The 27,923-nt window shown below is 46.4% G+C and overlaps 1 protein-coding gene across 2 annotated transcripts in view; it reads right to left on the bottom strand.

Moving 5' to 3' along the window:
- LYST (lysosomal trafficking regulator) overlaps nucleotides 1-27,923 on the bottom strand; it is a 3,192,287-nt gene that overhangs the window by 1,591,867 nt on the left and 1,572,497 nt on the right. For both annotated transcript variants that reach the window (XM_078648813.1, XM_078648812.1), the window contains one exon: nucleotides 20,240-20,392. In XM_078648813.1, the coding sequence (XP_078504939.1) occupies nucleotides 20,240-20,392 (153 nt within the window). The remainder of the gene's footprint in view (nucleotides 1-20,239; nucleotides 20,393-27,923) is intronic.

Below are 27,923 nucleotides of genomic sequence, written 5' to 3' on the forward strand. Positions count from 1 at the left end.
CACAAAAGCAAAAATAGCTGGTCATAATAAACCAACTCCAACTATGACCGCACCTAGCACAAGCAAAACCCAACCCCCAGCTCAAAATGTTCCCATTTTAAACACTAGTAAGGCAGCCGGTGGGGTAAGGATGGATCCCAACGAGTATAAAAGCAAAAGGGCCCCAACCCATCAATCTAAGAATGTTCCTCAAAAGCGCCCCATAGTACAATCTGATTTTAGTACGGCAACCAATACGAAGAAAATCCCTACCCGCATCAATCTTCCACCTGAATGCGGGGCATATGTATTGATTCTGGTCAATGTGCCCAAATTAAAGAATGACCAAGAGGAAAACCACACAACTCTCAATAACAGGATCCTCCATTGGCTATCCACTAATTGTAATTTTCCAATGGAAGGAGCAAGGGAGATCATTCAAACTCAAAGAGTCGGGTGGGTTGGTCCATTGAGGAAAAAGTTTGAGGGAGATTGTGTAGCCATAAACTTCAGGTCCCCACAATGGGCTCAAAAAACTCTTGCTAATGCGCCACTACCCTCACCCTGAGAATTTAACACAACCTTACTTCCCTTGGGTTACTTTTATAGACATCTAGCCCCAACTCCTAATCCTATGTCTAATCCGGTTGTGCGACTTCAGGAGCGAAATCTTGGAATCAGGGATTTATATCCATCTCACCAACTGAATCAAGATTTCAGTCTCATGAACGGCCCAGCCCAGCGTTATCAGGCTAAATTCATGGGACACTCCACGCCGTACCCACACTTCCCCACCATGCCCCTGCACAATTACAATGAGAGGCCACACTTTAGCCCCAATGTAAACTCAAACTCTGGTCATAATGAGTTGAGGCCTATATACAACATCCCAACCTATAATCGGTTTGAATATGCCTTCTCGAATTTAGAAGATCAGGATTGACTGGGGACAAAGGGATGTAGTGGGGAATGTCGAGTAGAAAGCGATGATACTGAGGAAAATATCCTCTCGGTGTCAACTATTTCAACTCAGGAAACATTGGTACAAAGTAATATTATTACACCTGCAATTACACAAGAGGCTGCACCCCCTACATTAATTAACCCTTTGCAGAGTACGGTTAGGAGCGTCAAAAGCAAACCAACTAGACACAGTAATCATTGTGATCTATCCATTCTTACCTGGAATGTGGCAGGGCTAGAGTCAAGATTGTCAAACCCAGAATGGGCCCAGTTATTGGATGGTAAAGATATCATTATGTTTCAGGAGACCTGGGCTGTGGAGAACTTACATATTGAAGGGTATCATTGCTTCAGCCTGACAGCATCCAAGCCTGACTCAGGTCGTGCAGTGGGAGGTTTGTTTACTGGCATTAAGATATTGGCCGGTGGCACAATCACAGACCTCTCTAGAGGATACCTGAATATACAGATTTTAGAGTTCAAGCGAAAGACACGGATTTATTTAATTAATTTTTATAATAATGACTTTTGTTCCGTACCTAACAAAAACTTTGAAGCACTCTCTAAGACTTTACAGTACCTTGAAACCTGTGTTGAAATTGGGGAGGAAACAGGGATTTTAATTGGGGGGGATTTTAATGCAAAAATTGTTAAGTATCGCAGAACTGAGGATAGAAATCACTTGGATCAGGCTGAGCGAAGGGGTATTGAACTAGCTAACATATTAACTGAGTATACTCTCAGTAATGTTATGGATATAAACCATACTCCCAGCGAATTCCACGCCCCTACGTTCAGAGGGCGGGACTGTTCTTCCACAATTGATTTTATCTTTATGTCTCCCCATTTACTAAACTGTGTGACAAAATCTATAGTGGTAGAAACCTCGTTTAGCGACCATAACCCCCTCACTGTGACGTTAAAATTAGGCTCTAACAAGGTATATGCTAACTTAAATGGGGCAAGAGATATTACACCTACAGGCGACGGTTTGCGCCTGAAATGGAGGGGAGTCAACAGTGGGGCCATACTAGAAAGCATAAACAGGGAACACCCCAACCTATTTACTTCTTGCTTGACCATGGATGGAAACGGCCATAGGATAATTGATGATTTCGGTAAACTGTGTTCAGCAACAAAAGCTTCTCTGTCAGTCCCATTAACTAAAGAGCAGAAAGAACCCAGGTGGTTTGACTCTGCCTGTTCACTAGCAAATAGGGAACTGCGCAGGGTATTAACCACTAAACCAAGGTGCCTAGCAGAGGTCCAGGCAGCCAGGAAATTTAATAAATTTAAGTTAGCTGAAAGGAAGGCTGTATTATTAACAGAACAATGGGAATCGCTGGTTGGGAGCGCTAATCTGAAAAACAGCGGCCTCTTTTGTCAGCTGTCAGAAAAACACGTGAAATGGGCAAACAACTAACCCCAATTAGCTGCAACATAACCAGCAACTAATGGGAGGCCCACTTCTCCAAAATATATGCTGCCCCTCCTGAAGATCCATTCAGCCTGCCCCGTGGACAGCTCCACGGCTTAGAAATAGATCTCCATGAGGTAGTGTTAGCCATCAAAGAGAGTCTTGGAAACAAGGCTCCAGGCCCTGATGGCCTACCCATAGGTGTAATTAAGCACAGTCCAGACCTATGGGCACCAATCCTCCTTAATGTTTTTAATAGCCTACCCACAGTTCCCATGCTCACCACTTGGGCTACTAGCATTATAGTTCCAATTTTTAAAAAAGGCGAGAGATCGGACCCAGTGAATTATCGTCCGATTTCTCTTCTGGACAACACCTTAAAAATTCTGGGACGAATAATCTATAACAGGATCGTTGAGTGGACTGAAGACACGGGCCTACTGGACCCGTGCCAGATGGGATTCAGAAGCGGGGTGGGGACGGTCGAGCAATGCTTGAATCTGAAATTGATTATTGACAAGTATAGCATTGCCCGATCGTCCCCTATTTATCTTGCGTTCATGGATCTCTCATCCGCTTTCGACCTAGTGAACAGATCAAAGCTTTGGGCAATTCTTTTGAACTATGGACTGGACGAGGCTCTTGCCAATTTCCTGGCATACCTCCACACCGACCTCAAAGCACAAGTCAGGATAGGGGTGGGTGGAGAAGTATCTGGACCCATTAACATTGGCAGAGGGGTAAGACAGGGGTGCGTCTTAGCACCCCTGCTGTTTATTATCTATATTAATGGCCTGGCTACAGCACTAAAACAAGTGTCTAGTGATGTACCAACTATCCAGGGGCTCCCCTTGCCAGTTTTATTATATGCTGACGACGCGGTCTTGATGGGACGAACACCTAATGCCCTGCGCCTACTTGTTAAAGGCTTCGTGCAATACATGGAGGGCTTAGACCTGCGCATCAATTTAAAAAAATCTTTTATTATGTCCTGTGGCCCTGGGAAACGCAAACTCAATACTATACACATAGGTACAGACAAATTAGAATCTGTAACCTCATTCCCGTATCTTGGTTTGGTTTTCGCTGCGAACGGCTCATGGAGTGGGCATATGGCCCACGCCATGGGCAAGTTCTCGAAAGCCAACAATTCTATTTTGAGTTTGCCCCGACCAAAGAAAATAGATGCCACTAGAGCCATTTTAAAAAAAAATTAAGTTACGTTGCCTACCAGTAGCCACATACGGGGCCGAAGTTTGGGGATTGGGAAATAGCCCCAGTATCCAGCGAGTAGAAGGACGATTCTGCAGGAAAATACTGGGTGCCCCAATTTCCTCCTCTGAAATGATTTGTCATGAGGAACTTAACCTCCCCTACGTATGCGATTTTATTAGATCTAAAGCAGCTCTCTTCTGGATTAGGATTTGGAGGAATAACTCTGCCGCTTTAACTCAAAACATCATAAAAGATTGTCTTAAATGTGACCACGGCATGTCGATCCCCTGGGTCGCGGGAGTTTTAAAAACACTGAGTAACGTGAACAGGGAAGAACTTTTCTCCGACCCCAGTAAGATTGAACCTAAAGATAAAATTGAGGTCAAACAAGCACTGTACGCACTTTTTAGTTCAGAACGAATGGAAAGGGAAATCCTCAAACCAACTGTTGTGACCTACCAGAGAAATGGTTTAAGTAGGACAAACCTTGCACAATACCTCACCCGACCTATGACCAACTGGGAGAGATCATTGCTGTTCCGGCTAAGGGCGGGCTCAATAAAATTTTTGTTGGGCTTCCCCCTTAGCTATCAGCATACAAAAGATTATAATCCATGCCCATGTGACGGTATCAGTAAACAGAATGATTTGCACTTTCTATTTTTCTGTAAATTTTATTTAAAATATATAAATTGGTTTTTAACTCCGTATTTTAAAAAACATAGACCCCTTTCATTAGGGGAGTCGTATTTAATGTTACTTTCCCTGGATACAGATGAATTAATTTTCTGCACTAGCACTTTTTTGAGACTCATAACACGTGTTCGTAAAATGATGGAAAACCCCTGAAAAAAGTCTTATGAGAAATGTATTTGATTTTTATTAATTCGTGAATTTTATAAACTTGTTCTTGTTGTGCAAATGTATGTTTTTATTGTGGTACTTTTATGAATTTTATGAAATTAGAATAAAGGTCTTTTGAACTTGAACTTGATTCTATGGTGTGGGGACTGCGAATGATCACTCCAGAGGAGGGGACAGAGTCAAATTGCTCAGACAACGTAAGACAGGTTGGATTCCTAAACTTGCAGCTGAGGAGCATGACCTAAATGTTTACTGGGAATTATATGTGTTTCTGGATGATTGATAGATCCTGTCCCATTATTTTGCATCTGTAAAATAATTAACTATTATCGGAACGCAGTTGAGGCTCTGTTTTGTCTTTTACTATATAATATAACATGCTGTGATGAACAAGTTACTTACCTTCTGTAACAATATTTCTGTAAGAAACATAGGTTAGGTACAGATTTCTTACCTTAGAATTACCCCCAGGCATCAGACTGGATCCGGAAAGTTTCTCGTCAGCAGTACCTCTGCGCGTCATCTCTCATTGAGGTCGTGGTCGCCGGGATGAGGTCACGGTAGCTACTTAGACGCTGCTCTGGCGCCCTGACGTCAGTTCTGTACTTTCCGCTCCAGAAACAGAGCCATGCAAGACACTGACCACTGGTGCACAAAACTAGGGCCCTGAAAGGATCTCCTTAACGCTAGAAGTCAGTTTGCAGAATGGGGAGGATGGGTGGAGCGGTAAGGAATCTATAACTAACCTATGTTTCTTACAGATATATTGTTACCGAAGGTAAGTAACTTGTTAATCTGAAAGAAACAGTTAGTTATAGATTCCTTAGCTTAGAATAGATACCCCAGCAATAGCAACCCCGGAGGTGGGTCTGCGAACCAAGTTCACACCAGAAAGTCCTGGAGAATTGAGCGTCCAAAGAAGCCCTCTCTACGGACTTGGCTGTCCAGGCAGTAGTGTTTAGTGAATGTGTGCAACAACGCCTACATCGCTGCCTGGTAAATGTCAATCAGAGGGACTCTTCATCCCAAAGCAGTAGTGGCTGCCGTCGCCCTGGTGGAATGGGCGCGCAGCCCCATGGAGGCTCCTTTCGTTCTAGAGGATAGCAGGCTTTAATACACAAAACAACCCATAAAGAAATAGTCCGCTTGTGTACGGCGCGACCTTACTTGGCGCCCACGTAGCCAACAAGGAGCTGGTCACCCACCCGGAACTGTTAGGTGCGATCCAGGAAGAAGGAAAGTGCACGTTTTGGGTCAAGATGGTGGAGCCTTTCTTCCTCTTTAGAAGGATACGGAAGCGGAAAGAAGGTGGGCAAAGTTATTGTTTGCCCATTATGAAAAGAGGTGACCACCTTGGGAAGAAAGGATGGACGAGTTCTTAGGACAACCTTGTCTGGATGTACAGTCAGAAAAGGAGGCTTGGATGAAAAGGCCTGGAGCTCACGCACTCTTCTGGCAGATGTGATGGCCACCAGGAATGTTGTCTTAAGAGTTAAGAGTCTGACAGGACAGTTGTGAAGCGGCTCAAAGGGAGTGCACATCAAATAGATCTAGACCAGATTCAAGTCCCACTGAGGCTTTACGAAGGGGATAGTAGGAAAGAGATGAGTAATGCCTTTTAAGAAACAATTTACAACCGGGGACTTGAAGAGAGAAGGCTGATCAGGAAACCTAAGAAAGGCAGAAATGCCTGAGAGATTGCCCTTCATAGTGCCCAGAGCAGAGCCCTGCTGGGCCAAAGAAAGGAGGAACAAGAGAACCTCAGAAAGATGGGAGAAAAGGGTATCCACAGCATTTACTGTGCACCATGCCACAAATTTGATCCATCGACAGGCGTATACCGTCTTCGTGGAGGGACGCCTGGCAGCCAAGATATCACAGACTTCGAGAGGCAAGTAGATTGAGGAAAACTGCCACCGCCCAATCCCCACGCAAGGAGGTGAAGGCTGGACAGGTTTGGGGTGGAGAACTGTCCCCTGCTGCTGCGACAGAAGATCCTCCCAAAGAGGCAGACAGATCGGAGGATTAACCGCATGCGCGCTAGCGGTTTTCCCGCTGCGCGCTGCGTTTTTCAAAAAGCCGCGTTACATGACGAGCTGAGCTCGTCATGAGCGTGCGAGCGGCGTAACTTATGACGAGCTCAGCTCGTCATGAGCGCGGAAGGGGTTAATGGCTAGATGCAGTAGCTCTGGATATCAGACTCTTTGTGCCCAATCTGGAGTCACAAGAATGCCTTGGGCCCAGTCGCATTTGATCTTCTTCAGCACTCTGGGAAGAAGTGGTATAGGCGGAAAGGCGTACAACAGACCACAACTCCACTCGCGACGAAAAGTGTCGCCTAGCGAGTGCCACCTGTAAATTCCAACGCGTAGAATTGCTGACATTGCGCGTTCTCTTCGGTGGCGAATAGATCTAACTAAGGCTCTCCCCACTGGTGAGAGAGACCTTGCACCACCTCCGAGTGAAGACGCCATTTGTGATCCATCATGCACCTGCAGCTGAGTTCTTCCACCCCAGCGTCCAGAGGACAAGCCAAGAGTTGCACCACCAGGGATATGCCCTGATGTTCCAGCCATGTCCAGAGGCAGAAGGCTTCCTGACATAGGATCCACGAACCCACTCTGCCTTGTTTGTTGCAGTACCACATGGCGGTGGTGTTATCCGTGAACACCTGCACTGCTCTTCCCAGGACAGAGGGAAGGAATGTTTTCAGTGCAAGACGGATCGCCCGCAGTGCCAGAAGGTTGACGTGGATCCCGGACTCCGCCGGAGATCAGAGTCCGCTGATCTCCACCTCCCCCATGTGGCTGCCTAATCCCAGGAGTGATGGATCGGCCATCACTGTGAACTCTGGTTGAGGAAGGGAGAGGGATCTGCCTTTGACCCAATGCTGGTTCGTGAGCCACCACAGCAATTGGTGTGCAGTGCCCTCTGAGATCTAGATGCAATCAGACAGATTGCCCTGATGTAGCGCCCACTGGAACTTCAGGTCCACTACAGAGCCCGCATATGCCCCTGGTATGATCCACCAGCAGGATGCAGGAGGCCATCAGGCCAAGCAGCCGGAGGGTCATCCTGACCGAAACCCGGGATAAGGGCTGAAAGATCGTAATCATGGCCCGAATATCCCAGACTTGCTGCTCGGGAGGATAGACCCGAAACAGCGTTGTGTCCAGAACCCCTCCTATAAAGAGGAGCTTCTGAGAGGGAATTAGGTGTGACTCCAGCACGTTGATGGAGAACCCAGCGAATGCAGGAGGTTGCTGTATTCTGGAGGTGGGAGACCAAAGTCTGGGGCAAGCCCGCCTTCAAAATCCATTTGTCGAGATAGGGGAAGACTGGGACCGCTGATCTGCGCAGATGAGCTGCAACCACCACCATCATTTTCGTGATCACCCGAGAGGCGCTGGTAAGGCCGAAGGGGAGCACGGTAAACTGAAAATTCTCGTGGCCCACCATGAACCGCAAGTAGCCTCGGTGGGACGGCAGGACGGGAATGTGAAAATAGGCGCGCTGCAAGTCCAACGCTACCATCCAGTCTCCGGGGTCGAGGGCAGACGAGACCTGAGCTAACGTCAACATTTTGAATTTCTCCTTCCAGGGGAAGCGGTTGACGTACCTGAGGTCCAAGATAAGACGCAGGCCCTTGTCCTTCTTCGGAACCAGAAAGTAGTGGGAATAGCAACCACAACCTACTTCTGGGGCAGGAACGCGCTCGATGGCTCCCTTGGCCAAGAGAGTCGTAAGTTCCTGTTGAAGAATGGCCAGGTGATCCTCCAACATGCAATGGTACTGAGGTGGCATGGCTGGGAGGAGGTAGCCTCGAAGTGGAGGGAGTAGCCCCTTCGGACTATCTGCAAAACCCATCTGTCCGACATGATGGTGCGCCAGTGGGGGAGGTGATGGCGGGTCCTGCCACCCACTGGCAATTGATGGGCATGAAAGGTCAGACTAGGAAGGTTTGGAGGTTGAAGCAGAGGGGGGGGGGTTGGTGGACTGGCCCGCTCGCTGGCCCCCAGAGCCACGGCGGTGGTTCCTACATCCCCACGTAGGTTGTGCAGCTTGCATCGGCATGTGTCCCTGGGCAGGGCGTAGTGGCCACGAAATGGGCGAAAAGCAGACTATGCAGGGCGGTTGGAGAGGCCCAAGGATTTGGCCGTAGTCCCCGTGTTGGGCCTGGACCAGGTGCCCAAAAAGGATGTTGGTTATGGCTTCATTAAACAGAAGCAAGGGCTCAGAAGAGCTTGCTGCCAGTTGAAGCACCTCTGTCAGGAGGTTAGTCCTGACTGCCACAGTAGGTAGCTCGAGGTGGAGAGCCTCGGCTGCCCTACGCAACACCTCTGCATAGGAAGCATCCTCCTCCTTAGCCAAGATAGGAGGAGACAACATGCCAAGGTCTGGTAAGGTATCGAGACCACTGGCATCACCCAGGTCCTCTCTCCAGTAAGGATCATAATCTAACTGGTCGGTCAGAGGGTCACCTCACCCCTCCCCGTCCTCCTCAGCCTCCTCTGGGTGCCAATCTGTCCTGAAAGGGACCCCAATAAAGGCACAAAGACACCACTCAGTGCCGGATTCGGCATCGGGCAACGCAGATCCAGCTCCGTGTCCACATCAAGATGGAGGCCAGGGTTAACGCCGGCTAGAGGCACAACTGGTGTTGAGTGCAGTTGCGGTGCCAAAAGAAACGGCGCCGGTGCAGGTGTGATGAGGTCAACCGGCGCCGATCCAGATCCAGGCCTGGATCCAGGGGGGCCCTGCGGGGCCGGGGCTGGAGCTGCCAGCAGGGAAGGCCTAGGACCCCCAACCGAGTCGGAGGCAAAGTCGGGCTGCCCAAAGATGGCATGCATCGCCTCGTAAAACTGACAAAGCTGGGCATGGGTCGCTCCGGGTCCCGGAAAGGGATGGAATCTCTAAGTCGCCCCTTCAAGCTCTGCACTCGGAACTGCGGGAGTGGCACCGCCTGCATCCCTCGTCGCATCAGCTGACTGACGGTGAGAAGTCGAAGAGTGACGATGGTTCTACGACTTCTTCTTGTGCTTCGACTTACCTAACCCCGAATGCTTAGATTTGGATGATGAGTGGTGATGGCTCCACGACCAGTCCCTCGACCTCCCTCACGACCGGGACCTCGAAGAGCACGGAGCAGACTGCCAGCGCTCAAGAAGCTTTCGGGACCGCTCCCGCAAAGACTTCGGAGCCATGGTCCGGCAGTTGAAGCACGACTTGGGGTTGTGGTCATGCTCCAGGCAAAAGAGACACACGTAGTGCGGATCCGTCACCGACATCAGTCGGGTACAGGAACCGCAAGCCTCGAAGCCGGGCATTCCTATGTGCACTAGGACTCGGTAGGACTCAAAAAGACGTTGACAAAAGTCGCTCAAAAAGTTCAGTCAAAAAGTGACTGGAGGCACCGATCTCTCCAGATCTGCGCTGGCTGGCACGGAAAAAGAAAGAACTGATGTCAGCGCAAAAGGGCGGAGTCTAAGTAGCTACTGCAAGGTCATCCCGGCGACCACGACGCCAACAATGGACGCGGACCCAACTTACGCCACTTTTCGATGCGCAGAGGTACTGCTGACGAAAAACTTTAAGGATCCAGTCTGACGCCTGGGGCTATTCTACGGTAAGGAATATATAACTAACTGCTTCTTTCAGATCTGACTGTTAATTCAAATTAAAAATGTATAAATGACCTGATGGGTCAGTTTAACTGGAAATCAATAAAAATTGTAGCAGGGGATATTAACACCCGAAGTCCGCCAAATGTTGGGTGCATACCTCGGGAAAGCAGTCATATGGCAGTTATAAAAACATCTGACTTCTCTGTATGATTACAAGAAAATATTAAGAGTAGGAGTCCAAATCTTAGAATTAAATACTGACCAAGGCCTGAAAATCGCAAATAGTAATACAAAATCTGACTGCCTGCCACGCCCTATCTTCAATAGAGGATTAAGTACCTCAAGAATTGATTAAATATTAGTGGACAATGATCTATGGTCAGATCTACATGATATGAAGGTAGTTCCTGGACCAGATAGTGATCATAAGGCACTAAGAGCAACCTTCTCTATGCTCCCTTTCAGAGATGTAAAACTGGATTTTGTTATAAAGTTCCAATAGCCACAACCAACAATTTAAGAAATGTAAAATGGGCAGCTTTTGTGACAAATGTAAAGAACATGAAAATGTAATAAAATTATTTTGTGCAAAAATTCTCACAGGTACACCTTACGGCTATAACTAATGTTAATTTTGTCGCCATACATTGTGAACTCATGGATTTATTAAGACCAGGCTTCATGTTGCTTAGAAAAAAACAACCTATTCAGAGCTTTTAAAAAGGGCCTAAGACTTGAAATTTCTAAGGCTAGAAAATGATATACCATCTAGAGCTAGAAGGAAATGGGAAGAGGACCAATGCCTCTTAATGGCAGGGGTCCTAGAAGAACAAGTTACTTACCTTCAGTAACAATGTATCCGTAAGAGACATAGGTTAGTTGTAGATTCCTTACCTTAGAATTACCCCCTGTGTTAGACGGGATACAGAAATTGTTTTCTTTCTTAGCAGTACTCCTGTGTGTTAGCAGGTGGCATCGGTCGACTCCGCGTCAGTCATCGTGGTCGCCGGGATGACGACGTGGTGCCTACTTAGACGACGCCCTGCGTGCTGATATCAGTTCTGACACAGCTTTCCACGCCAGAAGCACAAAGCCATGAAAGAAAATGATCACTGGCGCGCCACAACAAGGGCCCTGGAAGGGAGTCCTTTTCCATAGAAGTCAGTTTGCAGAGTGGGGAGGATGGGTGGGGTGGTAAGGAATCTAACCTATGTTTCGTACAGATGAACAATAGTTACTTACCTGTAATCTGTGGTTCTCCAGTATTGGTGTCTTTCATAGATTTGCATGCCTGAATCATTCCCCGTCGTCGGAGTGGGAGTCCCATGGTATATAAAAAAGCAATAACATGCTATAATAACATTGGAAAAACCAGAAATTCCCAACCAGGAAGTAAAATAGCCCAAGCTACAGTAGAAAAAACTTCCACGCTCATGACTATCCTAGTCATTTTGTATAGTCCAAACTACAGCCAATCAGGCGACAGCACCCACCAGAATGTTCTCCCCAGAGGCTCAGGCTGTCAGATTTTCTCGCAAGGAGTGATGGTAGATCAAAGTAGCCTGGGAGCCTCTGAGGGGAGGTGGGCGGGTTGCATGTGAATCTATGAAAGACACCAATACTGGAGAACCACAGATTACAGGTAAGTAACTTTTGTTCTTCTCCAGTATTAGGGGTGTCTTTCATAGATTCACATGCCTGAATCAGAGTAGATAGCAGTACATATTTGTGCTTGTCAGACGCTACAGGTAGCATAGTTTGTCAACATTATTAGCACATAGCAATTCAATATGTGAATAAACATATCATAAAAGCATAAGCAATATATAGAGACATAATAAGCGTCTGACAGCAGTAACAGGAGGTGGGAAACAGAGGCTCACCTTAGTTGAAAAGATTTCATAGAACTGCTCGACCCACTGAAGCATCGGCCTCGCTGGCTGCATCCAAACAATAGTGTTTGGTGAAAGTATGGCGACTGGCCCAGGTTGCCGCTCTGCAGATGTGCTGAAGAGGGACTCCAGCGAACAAGGCCATAGAGGAAGACACTGCCCTCGTAGAATGCGCTCTAGGAGCTGCTTGTAAAGGTCTTCCTGCTTGTGCGTGGCAAAAGGCAAACGCTGCAGATATACATCTTGCGATTGTTTGCTTGGAAACTGCCTGTCCTCTACGAATTACACCACAAGTGATGAATAGTTGATCAGATCTGCACAATGTAGATGTTCTTTGTAAATAAAACTTAAGATATCTCTTAATGTCCAGAGTATGCAATGCTCTTTCTACAGGCGTTTGTGGGTTAGGAAAGAATGTCTTTAAGATCACGGGTTCATTTAAATGAAAGTCCGAAGGAACCTTAGGAATGAATTTGGGATTAGTGCGGAGCACTACAGAGTCATTAGTGAATTGTAAGAAAGGATGTTGAACAGTGAACGTTTGGATATCACTGACTCTCCTAGAAGAAGTCAGGGCCAATAACAGTGAAACCTTCCATGTTAGAAATTTCAGATCTGGCCGATGGATAGGTTCGAATGGGTGGTGCATGAGTTGCGCCAGCACAACGTTGAGATGCAACGCTGGAGGTGGACGACGTACCGGAGGGAACATTCTAAAAAGGCCTTTAAAGAATTGTTGTATAATTCTCGTAGAATAAAGAGAATTTGTCCCATCTTGTTGGTATCTCGAAATCGCTGCTAGGAATACCTTAAGGGTTGCATGAGACAATCCTGATCTCGCTAGATGGAGGAAAAAAGGCAGGATTTCTTCAGATTTAGCTGAAAAAGGATGAATGCCAGCTGAACGACACCAAACACAAAAGCGTTTCCATTTAAGACTGTACGTCTTTATAGTAGCAGGTGCTCTTGCCTTGGCTAGAACTTCCTTGCAGTCCGCAGGAATGTTCAGATGGGCGAACTCACGGTACTCAGGCGCCAGGCCGCTAATCTCAGTGACGTTGGATCTGGATGGTAAATCCGCCCATCTTGAATGGAGAGCAAGTACGGAATTGGGGTCAACTGAATCGGTTTGCACTCTGACAGGAGAAGTAGCTCGGTGAACCAGTACTGGCGAGGCCACCTGGGAGCAATGAGAATCAACTGGCACGGTTCTTTCTTCATCTTCCGCAGGACTCTGGGAACTAGCGGTATTGGTAGAAAAGCGTACGCATATATCAGAGACCAGTTGATCGAAAATGCATTCCCCTGAGAGTCCTTGTGGGGATGCCAACTTGCAAAGAATCGGCATTTGCTGTTGGACTTGGTTGCAAAGAGGTCTAGGTCTGCATGACCCCATAGATGGAAGATCCGATCCACAGTCTGCTGATGAAGTTCCCACTCGTGAGTGGACACTGTTGACCTGCTGAGCGTGTCTGCCAGTACATTCTCCGTTCCAGGAACATGAACTGCCTGGAGATTGATCTTGTGTCGTATCGACCATATCCACAGCTCCTGGGCTTCCTGCGACAAGAGAGCTCATCTTGTCCCTCCTTGTTTGTTGACATAGTGCATACTTGTAGTGTTGTCTGTGCGCACCAACACATTGGCCCCTTGGATTATTACACGAAACGCTTTGAGCACAAGGAAGATGGCTCTCAGTTCTAACAGGTTGATGTGCCAACACCTTTGCTGAGGGCTCGACTTGCCGCTGATTGTCAGGCCCTGAAGATGAGCTCCCCAGCCTTCGAGGGATGCGTCGGTGGTGAGTGTAAAGTTTGGCGTATCCTGAAGGAATGCACAACCCTGTCGTAGATTTGATCTTTGTGTCCACCAGCGGAGGGCATCCCACATGCGAGGTGTAATCTGGATGAGATCCTCGAAGGTGCCGGAGATCTGTAGCCATTGTAGGCTGAGCTCCTCTTGAAGAGGCCTCATTTTGAGTCGGCAATTTGGTATTAGCGGAATGCACGACGACACCATCCCCAGAAAAGACTTGAACAGTCGGACTGAAACTGACTGTTTTGAAAGCAGAGACCGGGCCATATTCTGTATCTTGTCTTGCCTTTCGTCCGAGACAAAGGCTTCGAGTAGCTGGGTGTCTAAAGTTGCTCCCAGGAAAGCCCGTCTCTGTGATGGTATTAACTGGGATTTGCTGATGTTGATAGATAGGCCCAGAGACCAAAAGAGGTTTAAACACTGTTGAAGATGGCAGTCTGTGTCTTCGAAAGAACTGGCCTTGATAAGGCAGTCGTCTAAATATGGGAAGATTTGTATCCCCTCCAGCCGGAGTTGAGCTGCTACTGGGGCCAGGACTTTTGTAAACACTCTGGGTGCCGAGCGCAGCCCAAAGGGAAGTACTCTGAATTGATAATCCCTGCCAGCCACTCTGAATTGCAGATACTTTCTGTGACGAGGTAAGATGGGGATGTGGAAATACGCATCTTGGAGATGCAAGGTGGCCATGTAGTCCCCTGCTGCTAAAAGATGCAATATTTCCTGTAGTGACAACATTCTGAATGTTAGTTTCTTCAGATATTTGTTTAGGGCACGGAGATCCAGAATCGGACGCCATTCTCCGGATTTCTTCTTTATTAGGAAAAATCTGGAGTAGAATCCTGTTCCTCTCATCTTTTGAGGCACTTTGTCGATTGCTCCCTTCTTTAGCATCAAATTTATCTGGGCAAAAAGCTCTTTCAAGTGAGCTGAGGTGGGCCCTTTGGAGGAACATTCGGAGGAAATTGCTCGAATTCAAGGGCATGGCCCTTGGCCACAATGTCCAGGACCCACCTGTCCGATGTTATCGATGACCATTTTAAGTAAAAGTTTGATATTTGTCCTCCAATTTTTTCCTGAGAGTGGGGCAGTAGCGGTGGCAGGTGACAAGTCTCATTGACGTTTATCTTTTCTGCGGTAGGCCGGTTTCCCTCTGTTCTGGGAATAATTATTTCTTCGTTGGCCGTAAGATTGATAGCGCTGTGTTTGGTAGCGCTGATTTCCCTGTCTGTATGAGGATTGCTGTGTGTATCCACCTCTGTTAGAGGACGATCCACGTCCTCTCGCTCCTCGAAAGGGCTGTTTACGAAATTGGAGGGTGCCCAAGGATTTAGCTGTTTCTGTATCCTTTTTAATTGTTTGCAAGGCTTCTTCTACTTGCGGGCCAAACAGAAAATCTCCGTCATAAGGCATATCCAATACCCTCGTTTGAATTTCCTGACGGGATGACGTAGATCGTAGCCACCCCTGTCTAGGTAAAACAGCAGCACCTGCTAATTACCTGAAACCAGTGGAGGCAACGTCCACCGCCGAATCGATAATCTCAGACGAGATTTTTCTCCTTCCTGTAAGATCTTTTGCGCTTCAGATCTAGCAGGCTCCGGAAGCTGGTCTATGTATGGCGCAATGTCCGACCACATCTGCCGGTCATATCTGCCCAAGATGGCCAATGAATTAGCAGCCCGGACCGTGGTAGCTGCCATCGTTGAAATACGTTTTCCAATGGCGTCAAGGCGTCTACCATCTCTGTCCGATGGGGCTGCAATTGGAGATGAGGGGTTACGAGACCTCTTCTGAGCAGCTTGAACAATAACTGAATCCAGTTTGGGTTGTCCTATAAGGCACGCAGGTGATTTCGCCGGTGCCTTATATTTATTTTCAATCCGTGGCAGGACCAGGGGTATGGAAGCTGGAGTAGACATCACCTTAATACCTTCCTGCCAAATAAAGTCAACAATAGGAATAGATTTGACTTGTCTTCTAGGCTGATCCTTAAAATCATAAAGGAAACATTCCTGTTCCGTATGTTCCATATCTATATGAAATCGCTTAGTAGCCCGTTCCATTAAAAGGTGAAAACCACCGACATCTACTGGTGGTGAGTCTGAAGCAGCCGGAGGTGACGGAGAAGGAGTTTGCACCTGATATTCATCCCACTCCGACATGTCATCAACCTCTCCTTCTTCTCTTTGTTCTTCTTCATCAGAAGACTGTTGTCCCTCTGGCTGATTAGACGGCGCCGGTGGAGGAGACCTTGGAGGTCTAAAGTCAGGTAAAGGCGCTTCCACTGCCGGAGTAGGAGGCTGAGAACCTGTCGATTCAGATGGCGGAAACCGCCTGTAATAATCGTCAAGCATGCATTGGAGGTTGGTGAGCAATGCAATCAGCACTTGTGTGGCAGGGACACTTGCTACAGGTGACGTCATCCGCTCAGATGGCTGTTGTTCCTCTAGGTCATCTTCCTGAAGCTTAATGTTTAGTTCGGAATGACTTGTAGCCGTACCAAAGGTTTCCCCAAGTACAGAATCTTCATCACTGTCTTCAGAGTCAAGAAGTTTGTCTGGGAGCTGCAGGGGTACCCTTTGAGGTGAAATATGCAGAGGTGATAACGCCAATGTTGAACTACGCCTCTGAAGTAAAGACGGTTTTTGTGTTTGAAAAACCGTAGACGGTGACCATACTTGCAAGGTAGTACAAGAAGATAGTTGCGGCATCGACGGTGGGTCCACTGAAGAACTCGTGGCACTGGATTTGGCTTTAGATGACGACGAACTCGTCGTCGACGGTGCAGTTATCGTCGTCGACAGTGATGGGGCCGTCGATGACGGACGATTGACGTCGTCGACGGAATTGTCGTCGTCGACGGAATGGACGTCGTCGACGGTGGTATCTTCGTCGGCAGTAGAGCCAGCGTCGACGTTGATGTCGTCGACGGAATTTTCTTCAGAGCAGCCTTCAACGAGGCGCCGACTATGGCCGTCGACGAAAGAGGTCTAACAGTGACATAGACCATCGTAGGCGAAGAAGACGCCGTCGACATGATCATCTGTGGCTTTGGAGATGAAAAAGTTACCGTCGTCGTAGCTGTAGTGCCGACGGAGATCTTCGTCGACGAAGGAGTTGTCGACGGCGTCGTCGACATCAGGGGCAGAATCTGAGGTAAATTCTTCTCAGATGTCTGAGGTAACTTCTTGGTGGATCTCTTCGGGGGCGTAGATGGGACACCTTTATCCTTAACAGGGGGAGTAGTCTTGGAAGAGGAAGGCCTCTCAGACCCCTTTGATGGAAGTTGTTTTTTAGCAACTTTAGCCCCAGGAGAAGTAAACACCTCAGAAGCAGCTCTCTTCCTAGAGACTGAAGTAGAACCAGAAGCAATACTGCCTACCTCAGACGCAGGATAATCCGAATCCTTAAGCTTTTGTAGCCACAAAAGCAGGTGGCCCTCTCTGTCTCTGAGGATCTTCTGAGGGAAGGTTCTACAGATCTTGCAGTCCTTTACTTGATGTTCAGGATAAAGGCAATAAATGCACTTCTTGTGGGGGTCTTCTTTAAAAAGCCGGAGCTTCCCACAAGATTCACAAGGTCTGAATAAAGATTTCTTGGAAGACATCTTGACAAAAACACTATATTCCAAGAGGAAAATAGAGAAGAACTGAGCAGAGCTCAGGGAGACTCCCGTCACACGACGTGCGGTAGAACATCTGACAGCCTGAGCCTCTGGGGAGAACATTCTGGTGGGTGCTGTCGCCTGATTGGCTGTAGTTTGGACTATACAAAATGACTAGGATAGTCATGAGTGTGGAAGTTTTGTCTACTGTAGCTTGGGCTATTTTACTTCCTGGTTGGGAATTTCTGGTTTTTCCAATGTTATTATAGCATGTTATTGCTTTTTTATATACCGTGGGACTCCCACTCCGACGACGGGTAATGATTCAGGCATGGGAATCTATCAAAGACACCCCTAATACTGGAGAAATATTGTTACTGAAGGTAAGTCTCTTGTTCATCTGAAAGAAACAGTTGGTTATAGATTCCTTACTTTAGAATAGATACCCCAGCAATACCAACCCTGGAGGAGGGTCTGCGAACCAGGTTCACACCAGAAAGTCCTGGAGGACAGAATGGACAAAATAGCCGTTGCTCCGGACATGGCTGTCCAGGCAGTAATGTCTGGCAAACGTGTGCAGAGATGCCCACATTGCCGCATGCCAGATGTCAAGAAGTGGGACTTCACGTGACAATGCGGTAGTTGCTTCTGTAGCCCTAGTGGAATGAGCACGCAGCCCCATATGAGGTTCATTTTTCCCCAAAGCATAACAGATATTAATACAAAGGACAACCCATCGGGAGATAGTATGCCTTTGGACAGCCTGACCTTTTTTAGCACCCACATAGCCAACAAAGAGTTGATCATCCACACAGAAATCTTTTGTGCAGTCAATGTAGAAGGACAGTACATGTTGTGGGTGCAGACGGTGGAGTCTCTCCTGCTCCTTGGAAGGGTGCAGAGGCGGGGAAAAAGTGGGCAAAGTGAGAAGTTTGCCTTATGTGATAGGGTGTCACTACTTTAGGAAGGAATAAGGGTCTCATTCTAAGCACCACTTTGTCCGGATGCACAGAGAAAAAAGGGAGCTTCGAAGAAAGAGCCTGAAGCTCACTAACCCTGCGAGCAGAGGTGGTGGCAACAAGAAAAGCAGTTTTCAAGGTAAGAAGCCTGAGAGGACAGTTGTGAAGAGGATGGAAAGGAGCACACATAAGATAAGTCAAAACGAGATTCAAGTCGGACTGGGGCATTAGGAAAGGAGATGGAGGATAGAGATGAATAATGCCCTAAAAAATCTAATCACAATAGAGGACTTGCATAAAGAGGGCTGATCTGGTATCTGAAGGAAAGCAGAAATAGCTGCAAGATAACCATTCAGACTGCTGGGCCAAAGAAAGGATGAACAAAAGAATCTCAGAAAGAGAGGCAGAGAGGGGATCCACAGCCTTTGCTGTGCACCAAGTCACAAACTTATTCCATCAACAGGCGTATACCGTTTTAGTGGAGGGAGCCTGGCTGCCAAGATTACATTACAGACTTCGGGTGGCAGGGCAAAAGCTGTCAACTGTCGCCGCTCAATCTCCATGCAAGGAAGTGGAATTTGGACAGGTTTGGGTGCATGACAGTCCCCTGTGCTGAGACAGAAGATACTTTCGAAGGGGCAGTCTGATCGGAGGATTGATGGCCATGCTCAGAAGCTTGTGGTACCAGACTCTTCATGCCCAGTCCCGAGCCACAAAAATGACTTGGGCCCCGTCGCGCTTGATCTTCTTCAGCACCCCGGGAAGAAGTGGACAGGCAAAAAGGTGAACAGCAGGCTGTAACTCAACTTGTGACACTAGGCATTGCCGAACAAGTGTCGCCATGGAAACTCTAAAGTGCAAAACGGCTGACATTGTGCTTTCTCTTCTGTGGCAAACAGATCTATCAAGACTCTCACCACCGCTGAAAGAGTACCCAATAAACTAGTATCTCTGACACATAACTAGTATCTCTGACACATAAGACCCTGAATAATAACACGCCGGATAGATTAGGGAAACTAAGAGCAGTCTGGGAACAGGACCTGGGCGAGATGGACACAATAGACTGGGAGGCGGCCCTGATGCACCATAGAGAAGTCACCATTAAATCCAGACTGCGCCTCATCCAATATAAGATATTGCACAGGGTCTACTATGACAGAGCCAGGTTACATAGCATGGGCAGAGCTAGTGAACCCTGTTGTCGAAGGTGTGGACACCTACAAGGGGACCTTCTATCATGTCATCTGGTAGTGCCCCATTATACACAATTATTGGGCGCAGATATTGGGAGAACTGAGTAGAGTGCTAGAGGCGACACGCGCAGTGTACCCAAAATTTGTTTTATTGGGGATAACTACTGAAGTGGATTTGAGCCGCCCACACCTGATCTTTGCGATGCTGGCCCTGGTGGTGGCAAAAAGGGACCTAGCAACAGCATGGGGAGCACCATCGCCCCCCCAAGTGGGAGACTGGAGGAGGGGGGTGGATATGTACATGGCGGCTGAAAGGGTTACCTACATAGCCAGGGGTTGTCCCCGAAAATTCCGCAGAGTATGGGAAAAATGGAGAAAGTACCATGGTTTTGATGGGGGTCTGGGACCAGATTGACACACTGAGAGTCCTGCTGATTGAGACCCTGTTTCACCAATGCTGGAGGGTGGGCCAGGGGACCGGGACCGCTGGAGACCTCTTGGGGGATGACGAAGTATGGTAAAATTATGTATTGTGGGTGGAAGTTGGATATTATTGATTTGCTGTTCATGATGCTGTCACTACAGATGGTGGGGGGGATGCCTGGGTGTGTGGAGAATTAACTGTGACTTGCCAACTGTTTATGTTGATTATAAATGCAAATAAAAATATTTAAAATAAATAAAAAAAACAATCATGTTTTTATTACTCACCAGCAATACTTTTCCGCTTCTGATATATTGCATGATGATGGGTTGCAGGTAAATGGAATGAACTGGTGAAGCTCTGTGAATTCTGGTTGACTGTTGTTTTAATAAACTCTACAGCGGATTTAAGAACCTTAAACTGTAAAGCAACTGCAGAGTCTGAAAAACAAATAAAACAAAAACAGATGATTTAAGTTGATCATTTTTAGAGGTGTGTGCCCTGCAAGCATTCTCAGTTCCAAAATGATTAAAGGGCTTTAAGTTTGCATTATTTATAAATCATACATACAGCAAAAATGTGTTTTGGATTACCACATATAATTCAGAATAATAATTTGCTATTGAATGTCCTAAAATGTTTGCAGTTTCAAATATCTTTTTTATTCATTTTCGTAGGATTAGAAACCAAAAGAAAAAAAAATTACATCATCTGTGGTAGGGTAAGCATAAAAATTGCCACTGATTGGTATAACTGCCTCCACCCCCTCTCCAAACAGACCATCTCGTCTCTCAACTACCCTATTACCCATCTCTGCCCCCTTCATCAGACTATTAAGAAGCTTAACACATAGGTTACATATTATCTTCTCCATTTAACAGTATGCACTCAATCAAAGAGTCTTGGGACCCTCTGTCTCAGAGGACAAGTCAATTTCCCGTTTGTCTTCAACCATATACTGATTTAGACATTGCCTAACTGCCAAGGATTTGCAAACATGTTCATTACTGTGGCCCGTAAGGCTCTCCATTGCCAGAGCATCCCATAGTTCCAGATCATGTCCCATAGTTTGAAGACCACATCTCTCAATGATGGAAGTGCATGCTTTTCCTGTTACTGGAAAAGACCAATTCTGAAATGAGCAAGAATGGGTAGATCAGTGTCAAGCTATTCATATGTATTTTACGCTATGTTTTTGGTCTCTCCAAACCCCACTGCCTTAATTGTTACCCGGAATTCTTTCCAGAACACCAGTACTTCCAGGCAAAACTATCAAATACACCACTGACTTTCTCCCTACACACTGTCTCCAGCATTTTCATGCAGTGTTAGGTAAGGAAAAGTTACTTACCTTTAATCACACTGCTACTTGATACCACACAATGAAGACAATGTTCTCCTTCGGGGTCTCTAAATTGTCAATCATAAGAAGTCAATTGTCCCGCACATGCTTGGGATTTAAGAGTATACTTTTTATATATGTGTGTGTTGAGGGCCCATCACTCAAGAGAGGCAAACAAAACTCTAAATGAGTCATGATGCCCCTACCCTTCCTCAACAATGATAATAGACAGCATATTGCATTCTGAGCATCTACATATATGATTTATCGCACTGCATGTTTTCATGTGCATTTGTTAAAAAAAAAAAAAAAGGATACTTAAACAAAACCAAGATGCAAGTTGTTAAATATGTGCACTAAGATAAAATCTCATTTGAAGAGACCTTGTGATTAATAGGAAAGTTGTTTCCATATGGGTTCCATCTATTTAATCTGTTTGTATTTTTCGCTTTTTGATCACCCGATTTTTGGACCTTTGTCTGGGAGAGTCTCACTACTCAAGCCTCGTCAACAGTAATCACATATTATTCGGGCTACAGTTGTCTACTGGCAGTGTCCACTGCAACACCGCTAGAGTAAAGGGCACTGAGCTGGTTAAATGTGAACATGTGTTCACACGTGTTACCGGCTGAATGTGTGAGATTAACATTATGCACAGCCCTGTAATTGCGTACAGACAGTCTGGCGCAGAGGGAACTCTACAGGGTTCAATATTGCCCAGGGGTAGGCCTTATAATATTTGTGGCACTCACAGATAAGGTTAGTACAGTTTACTGGTTTATCTGCAGTGCCACAGTATTATACAAATTGGGTAAATCTGCCTTAAAGTGTTGTTTTGCTTTCCTTAGGCCTACAAAGTCCAGTGAGGTATCAAATTGGGGTGAAACATGTATACCAAGTTTAAATATGCAGGTCCCAGAACCTACATGTACACCTTATGAGTTGTCCAAATTGTCCTATTTGTCTGGCTCAGATCAGGCTCAGATCCTAGGCCTTTTGTATCCATGCTGGGTCAAGTTTAATGACTCTTCTCTTGTTAGGTTTAAAGGCTGATTGCCCAAGGGCCGGGTCGCGTCATATTCCTGTTCTGCTTGACGCAGATGACGCGGTGCTGATTGCACGTACACCCAGGAGCTTACAAATCTTGATCGATGGATTTGTTAAGTTCATGGGTGCCCTGGACCTCTTTGTTAATCTGGGTAAATCCTATGTGCTCCTGGCGGGGAAAAAATCTACCTCCAAATTTACTTACACAATAGGGAGTCACATTGTAGAAGAGGTCAAAACGTTTCCATATCTTGGTGTAACATTTGATGGTGCCTTACAGTTTGATTCCTTGGTGGAGGAGCGTTGTGGTAAAATGATTGCATCTAACGGGGCAATAGCTAGCTATGGCAGGAGGCTAGGAAGATGGTCCCCGGAACAGGTGATGAACTTGTACAGCTCTGTATCATGCTCCAAAGTTATTTATGGGTCAGAAGTATGGGGCTTCGTGAATACCACAAGAATCCAACGGGAAGAAAACAAATACTTGAAATCAATCCTGAGGGTACCCCAAAGCACCGCTGGATTAATTGCCCACAGGGAGTTAGGGAGGCCATATATAGAAGACCTGGTAAAATTGAGGCCCATAGTAGCCTGGTTAAAAATCTGGGTCAATCCTGATGCGTCACTTAGTAGAGAAATCTTATCGGATTGTTTGGAGAGGGACAAATGTATGCGCATCCCCTGGCTCCATTATGTGAAGAACACCTTAGAGGAACTAGGTTTTGGGAACCTCTTTACTAACCCTGCAACAATTGTAGCCCAGAATAAGTTGCAAGTAGGGAAAAAATTTCTAGAGCGGGAAAACCTATGCAGAGCTGAGGCGGAAGGGTGTAAAAAGACAGTGAGGGCCCATAACCTAGTGAAAAGTGCGGAGGGTATGGAACCATACTTGTACCTCATGTATAACGCACAGGACAGGTTTTTGATGTGCCGTTTCAGGCTGAACCTACTCCCATTCATGTTGGCATCACCAGTAGGATTTGCTACATCAATTGAACAGAAGGGGCCCTGCGGCTGCAACAACAGGTCTCCGCAGGACTCCCTTCATTTTGTTTTACTTTGCCCCTTTTATACAATGCCCAGACGCAGATTCCTTGTAAACCTCTTAAAAAAAAACAAATTGGCCCACGCTAGGGAGGCACTAGTATTTTTACAGAAAGCCTCGGACCCCTTAACATTATGTAGTATTATGAATTTTATTAAGGTAGCGGTCCGTTTAAGACATACCAGGGGAGAAGTATGAAATGTCTCAATTTTATGCCTTTTTAGTGTCATACATTGTTTCACTGTTTGTATCTTATGCTTTGTTTACACTCTGTACAAAGGATCTTGGAAATGTTTAATGACTTTTTACTATGTATATATGTGTGTGCTTTTATGGTGATTTTTAATCGCCGAATAAAGATTCTTTGAATTGAATTGAATTGACTCTTCTTCCCAGAAACGCTACAAAGAACTCCACACACAAAAGCACAATTAATAGTGCTTCAATCAGCTCCTGAGGAGGAAAGGGGTTGGGAGTAAAATCTGCATCTGGTAATTAGCTGTCACACTATACCGGGGTTGGGACAGCCCAGGCCCACTGAACGTAATAGGAAGCCCACACATATAGAGCTAACACAGGAGGGATTCCCTTTTAAAGTTTTGGTGGGGAAGTCCCTGGCAGTGATGTCAGATGGGGTGGAGCTGAGGCCCCAAGAGGAGTTGTGCACAGAGACCACTTTACAGCGCCATCTTGGATTGTCCCAGCATGCCATGCAGGAAGTCTAGGACAGTGGTGGATGGGTGATGTGGAACTCTAGGATTGGCCAAAGATGTCTAGCATCTACAACTTTCCAACCCCACCTAAAAAGTCTTGCCAGAGAGTTGGAACCTAGAATTGGATGGTGGCAACACCATTGACAGTTGCAAGGACAAGCTCCCTGATGCCCTAAAGGACTGAGAACTCTGTCTGCAGCTGACCCCAGAACTAGTAAGTCTACCCAGAGCCAGAGAGGCTGGCTTCATTACACCCCTAAGGAGAAATTGGGGAAAGACCTGGACTTCTTTGTCTCAGCAGGAGAACAGCAAAAGGGATCAAGTCAAGGAGAAAAGCTGGTGCAGGTAGACAGTGAAACCAGCTCCCACAAAGTGTACCAATTTAGGGGCCTGAAGGCCTGCTGCAAAGGCTCCAGGTGGCCAGGGCTTCCCAGCAAAGGCAAAAGATAATCAGAATCGACCCAACGAGCCCAGATATACACGGGGGAAAGGAATTGACCTTTGGTCCTGGCTCGAGCAATGGAGCGCGTGGGGCTCTTTCGCAAGTTTCCAAAATACCCCCAGTATGGGACAGTGCTGGGGAGGTCCACGCAATGATCATTCATTATTAATGACAAGGGAGAAGGCATTCATGGGGACCCCTCCCCTTAACCTGAGCTGGAATACTCCAGAACAGGGGTCTCCAACCTGTCGATCACGAGCTACCGGTAGCGTGCTGACCCCCTGGGAGTAGCTTGCGCCCGACATCTAATTATTAAGGCTTTATTCTGAGCTCTGCGATTTTATTTTATTATCCCTTCATTGTCGTTTTAGGCTTGTTATCAGCGCATGCCCGCCATCATCGAAACCAGCTGCTCAGATTGGCTGAACTGAGCTTAGCTGATGCGAGGTGGGCCGAAGAACATGACGTTCTTTCTGAACTCTTACACAATCAGGAACCGTGCCATTTGCCTTTTCCAGGCTGGCACCGCACTCTATATCTGACTTTTGATTCTGCGTGGAGTTACAGATCGGAAAGCGAGCCACTGGCATAGTCAGTATAAAGCATATTGAATAAAAGTGGCTAAGTGCATGCAAGGCTCTTTGAATTTAACTTCGACAGGCACCACACTTTATACCTGCTTTCCATAGTAAAGTGCAGTGGGAGCTGACATTAAAATCAAAGGGCCTTGCATGCACTGAGCCGCTTTGACTGACCACTGTGCTTTATAACTGCGTTCTCATAGTAGTTAGTCAAAGCGGCTTAGTGCATGCAAGGACCTTTGATTTTAACTTACGCCGCCACTTCTCTTTATAGCTGCCTTTCAGATAGGAGTAACTCGCTGCCTTTTCTCCGAAGAGTTATTTTCAATGGTTTCTTTGCAGGACTAGAGGCCTCCGGTTCCCATTCTGGTTTTTGAGCACTTGCCACAGAGAAGCACAGCCCTGAGCCCCCTATGAACCAAGTGCTCCCAACATGTCTGCAGTTCCCTGCTTCACGCTATCATCTGCTCATAAAGCCTGAGGTGCAATCTAGGCACCATTCTGCACAATGGTAGACCGCCGTGATAAATTGCATTTCCCTGATTAGTGCAAAATCAATCAGAGTATGTCAACACCGGAGGCACCTTTGGCAGGGTCTCAGTGGAAAACATCCTGAAAATACTGAGGATGCTGGGTATTTAACCCCTTTGATGCTCATGACGGAGCGGTTACGTCATGAATATAGGTTGGGCTGTGCTCATGACGGAACCTCTCCGTCATGAGCACAGCCCCTGGGGGAAGCTCTGGCTCAGTGATCATTCTGTCACTTAAATTAGATTCTTAACTACACAGGAGAATTGCTCCCTCCTCCCAATCTTGCACGCCCTGTCTTAAACCAGTTTACATTCTAAAAGTAACAGATCAACATTATAAAAACGAGTGTGCAGTACATCCCCCCATATTCACCTATTTGAGTAGTGACATAGCGTGTTATAATGTTAATTGTTTTATTTCTTGTGAATTGCAATTGTAATGATTTAGTTCTCCCTTTTTGTTTTAGTTCAAGGCTTTTGCTCTTTAGACTGTTCCAGGTTGCGGTTTCTTTACTGGTGGTTCTGCTGTTTGTGTAGTTGCATGTGTTTGGTAAGAGACTTTTTTGTACAATGTAAATGAGTTTTATTTCTCTGCATGAATGTGTTTTTTTGTAAATGGTGTAATAATAGCAGTATGTTTGGTTTCTGCTTTTTGAGTGTCAAAAACTTTTTGCATTTGTGCTCGATGTGTATTTTGTTGTCTTGTGAGTAATTGTTTTTTTTTTCTTACTAGTGGGATATTGTTGGTTTTTGCTGTGTCTCTGCAGAGTAGGGGCTGGTGAGTGTAGCTGTCTCTTGTAAGTGAGTCGTATCGTTTTTGAGTATATATATATTTGTGATAAAGGCACACTTTTTTTACTTACATATTTTGCACAGTGTTGGTTGTTGTTGACTTGTTTGTGCAGTCTCCTTTCTTAGTAATGATAATGGTTAGCCGCAGGATTACTGCTCGGCAGGTTGTTGGTATGCTTTTTGAGTCTTCCTCTGACCATGGTTCAGAGACTGATTCTGCATCTGAGGCAGAGGGGCAGGGGAAGATTCAGGCAGTGAGTTTTCCCTCCACATGGAATCATCGGATGATGAAGCTACTCTCAGTGCGGATGAAGCTACTCTTAGAGCGGATGCAGTGCCTGTGTTAGAGGAGGAAATTGATGTGCTGATAGTGCGGCAAGAGGCATCTGGGCTGCGGCCTGGGGCTGCAAGGCTTCCCGTTAGTGTTGTGCGGCAAGAGGCATCTGGGGCTGCAAGGCTTCCCGTTGGTGTTGTGCGGCAAGAGGCATCTGGGGCTGCAAGGCTTCCCGTTGGTATAGTGTGGCAAGAGGCATCTGGGCTGCAGCCTGGGGCTGCAAGGCTTCTAGTTGAAAGTGCTGACGTCTGGGTTGCCTCAGGCATGGTGCAGCCGGCATTGGCAAACTTTACTGGTGTTCCAGGGTGTAGAGTGAATACTGAAAAAATGTTGCCGATAATTTTTTTTCAGCTGTTTATGTACGATGTATTTTTGGCAGAGATTGTTGAGCAGACTAATTTGTATGCCGAATAGTTTTTGAGGGATAACAGTGCCAGCCTTAAGCCCCACTCTAGAGCTACCCGGTGAACTCCCACAAATATGGAAGAGTTGAAGAAGTTCTTAGATTAACTTTTTTGATGGGCTTGCTAAGGAAGCCATCAATGTCTTCATATTGGTCTACTAGTCCCTTGATGGCAACTGCTATATTTCCGGCAGTCATGAGTCGTGAAAGGTATTTGCTTCTGCTTCAGATGATGCATTTTGTCGATAATGGTTTAGCGTTGTCACGAGATTACCCTAAGTGTGACCGTATTTTTAAGATTCGGCCTGTCATTGATCACTTTGTAAATCGATTTTCTGAGATCTATGCTCCAGGGAAGGAGATAGCAGTGCATGAGTCTTTGGTGTTGTTCAAGGGCCGCTTGGTTTTTAGGCAATACATTCCTCGTAAGAGGGTACGCTATGGAATTAAGCTGTATATGCTGTGTGACAGTAGGACTCGATATGTCTCTAATTTCAGGGTGTACAAAGGTAAGGAATCCTGGTTTAACCCCCCTGGTTGTCCGTCCACTTTTGGAGTGACTGAGAAAATTGTGTGGAACTTGGTAGAGGATTGTTTAACAAAGGCCACCATTTATATGTAGATAACTTCTACACTGTGTGTGTGTGTGGTTGTTCAGGGAATTGGCCAAAGTGGACACTGTTGCTTGTGGCACAATCCTCTCTAACCGTAAAGGTTTCCCAAAATAACTTGTTTGTCA

Source organism: Lissotriton helveticus, chromosome 6, assembly GCF_964261635.1.
Source record: "Lissotriton helveticus chromosome 6, aLisHel1.1, whole genome shotgun sequence".
NCBI lineage: Eukaryota > Metazoa > Chordata > Amphibia > Caudata > Salamandridae > Lissotriton > Lissotriton helveticus.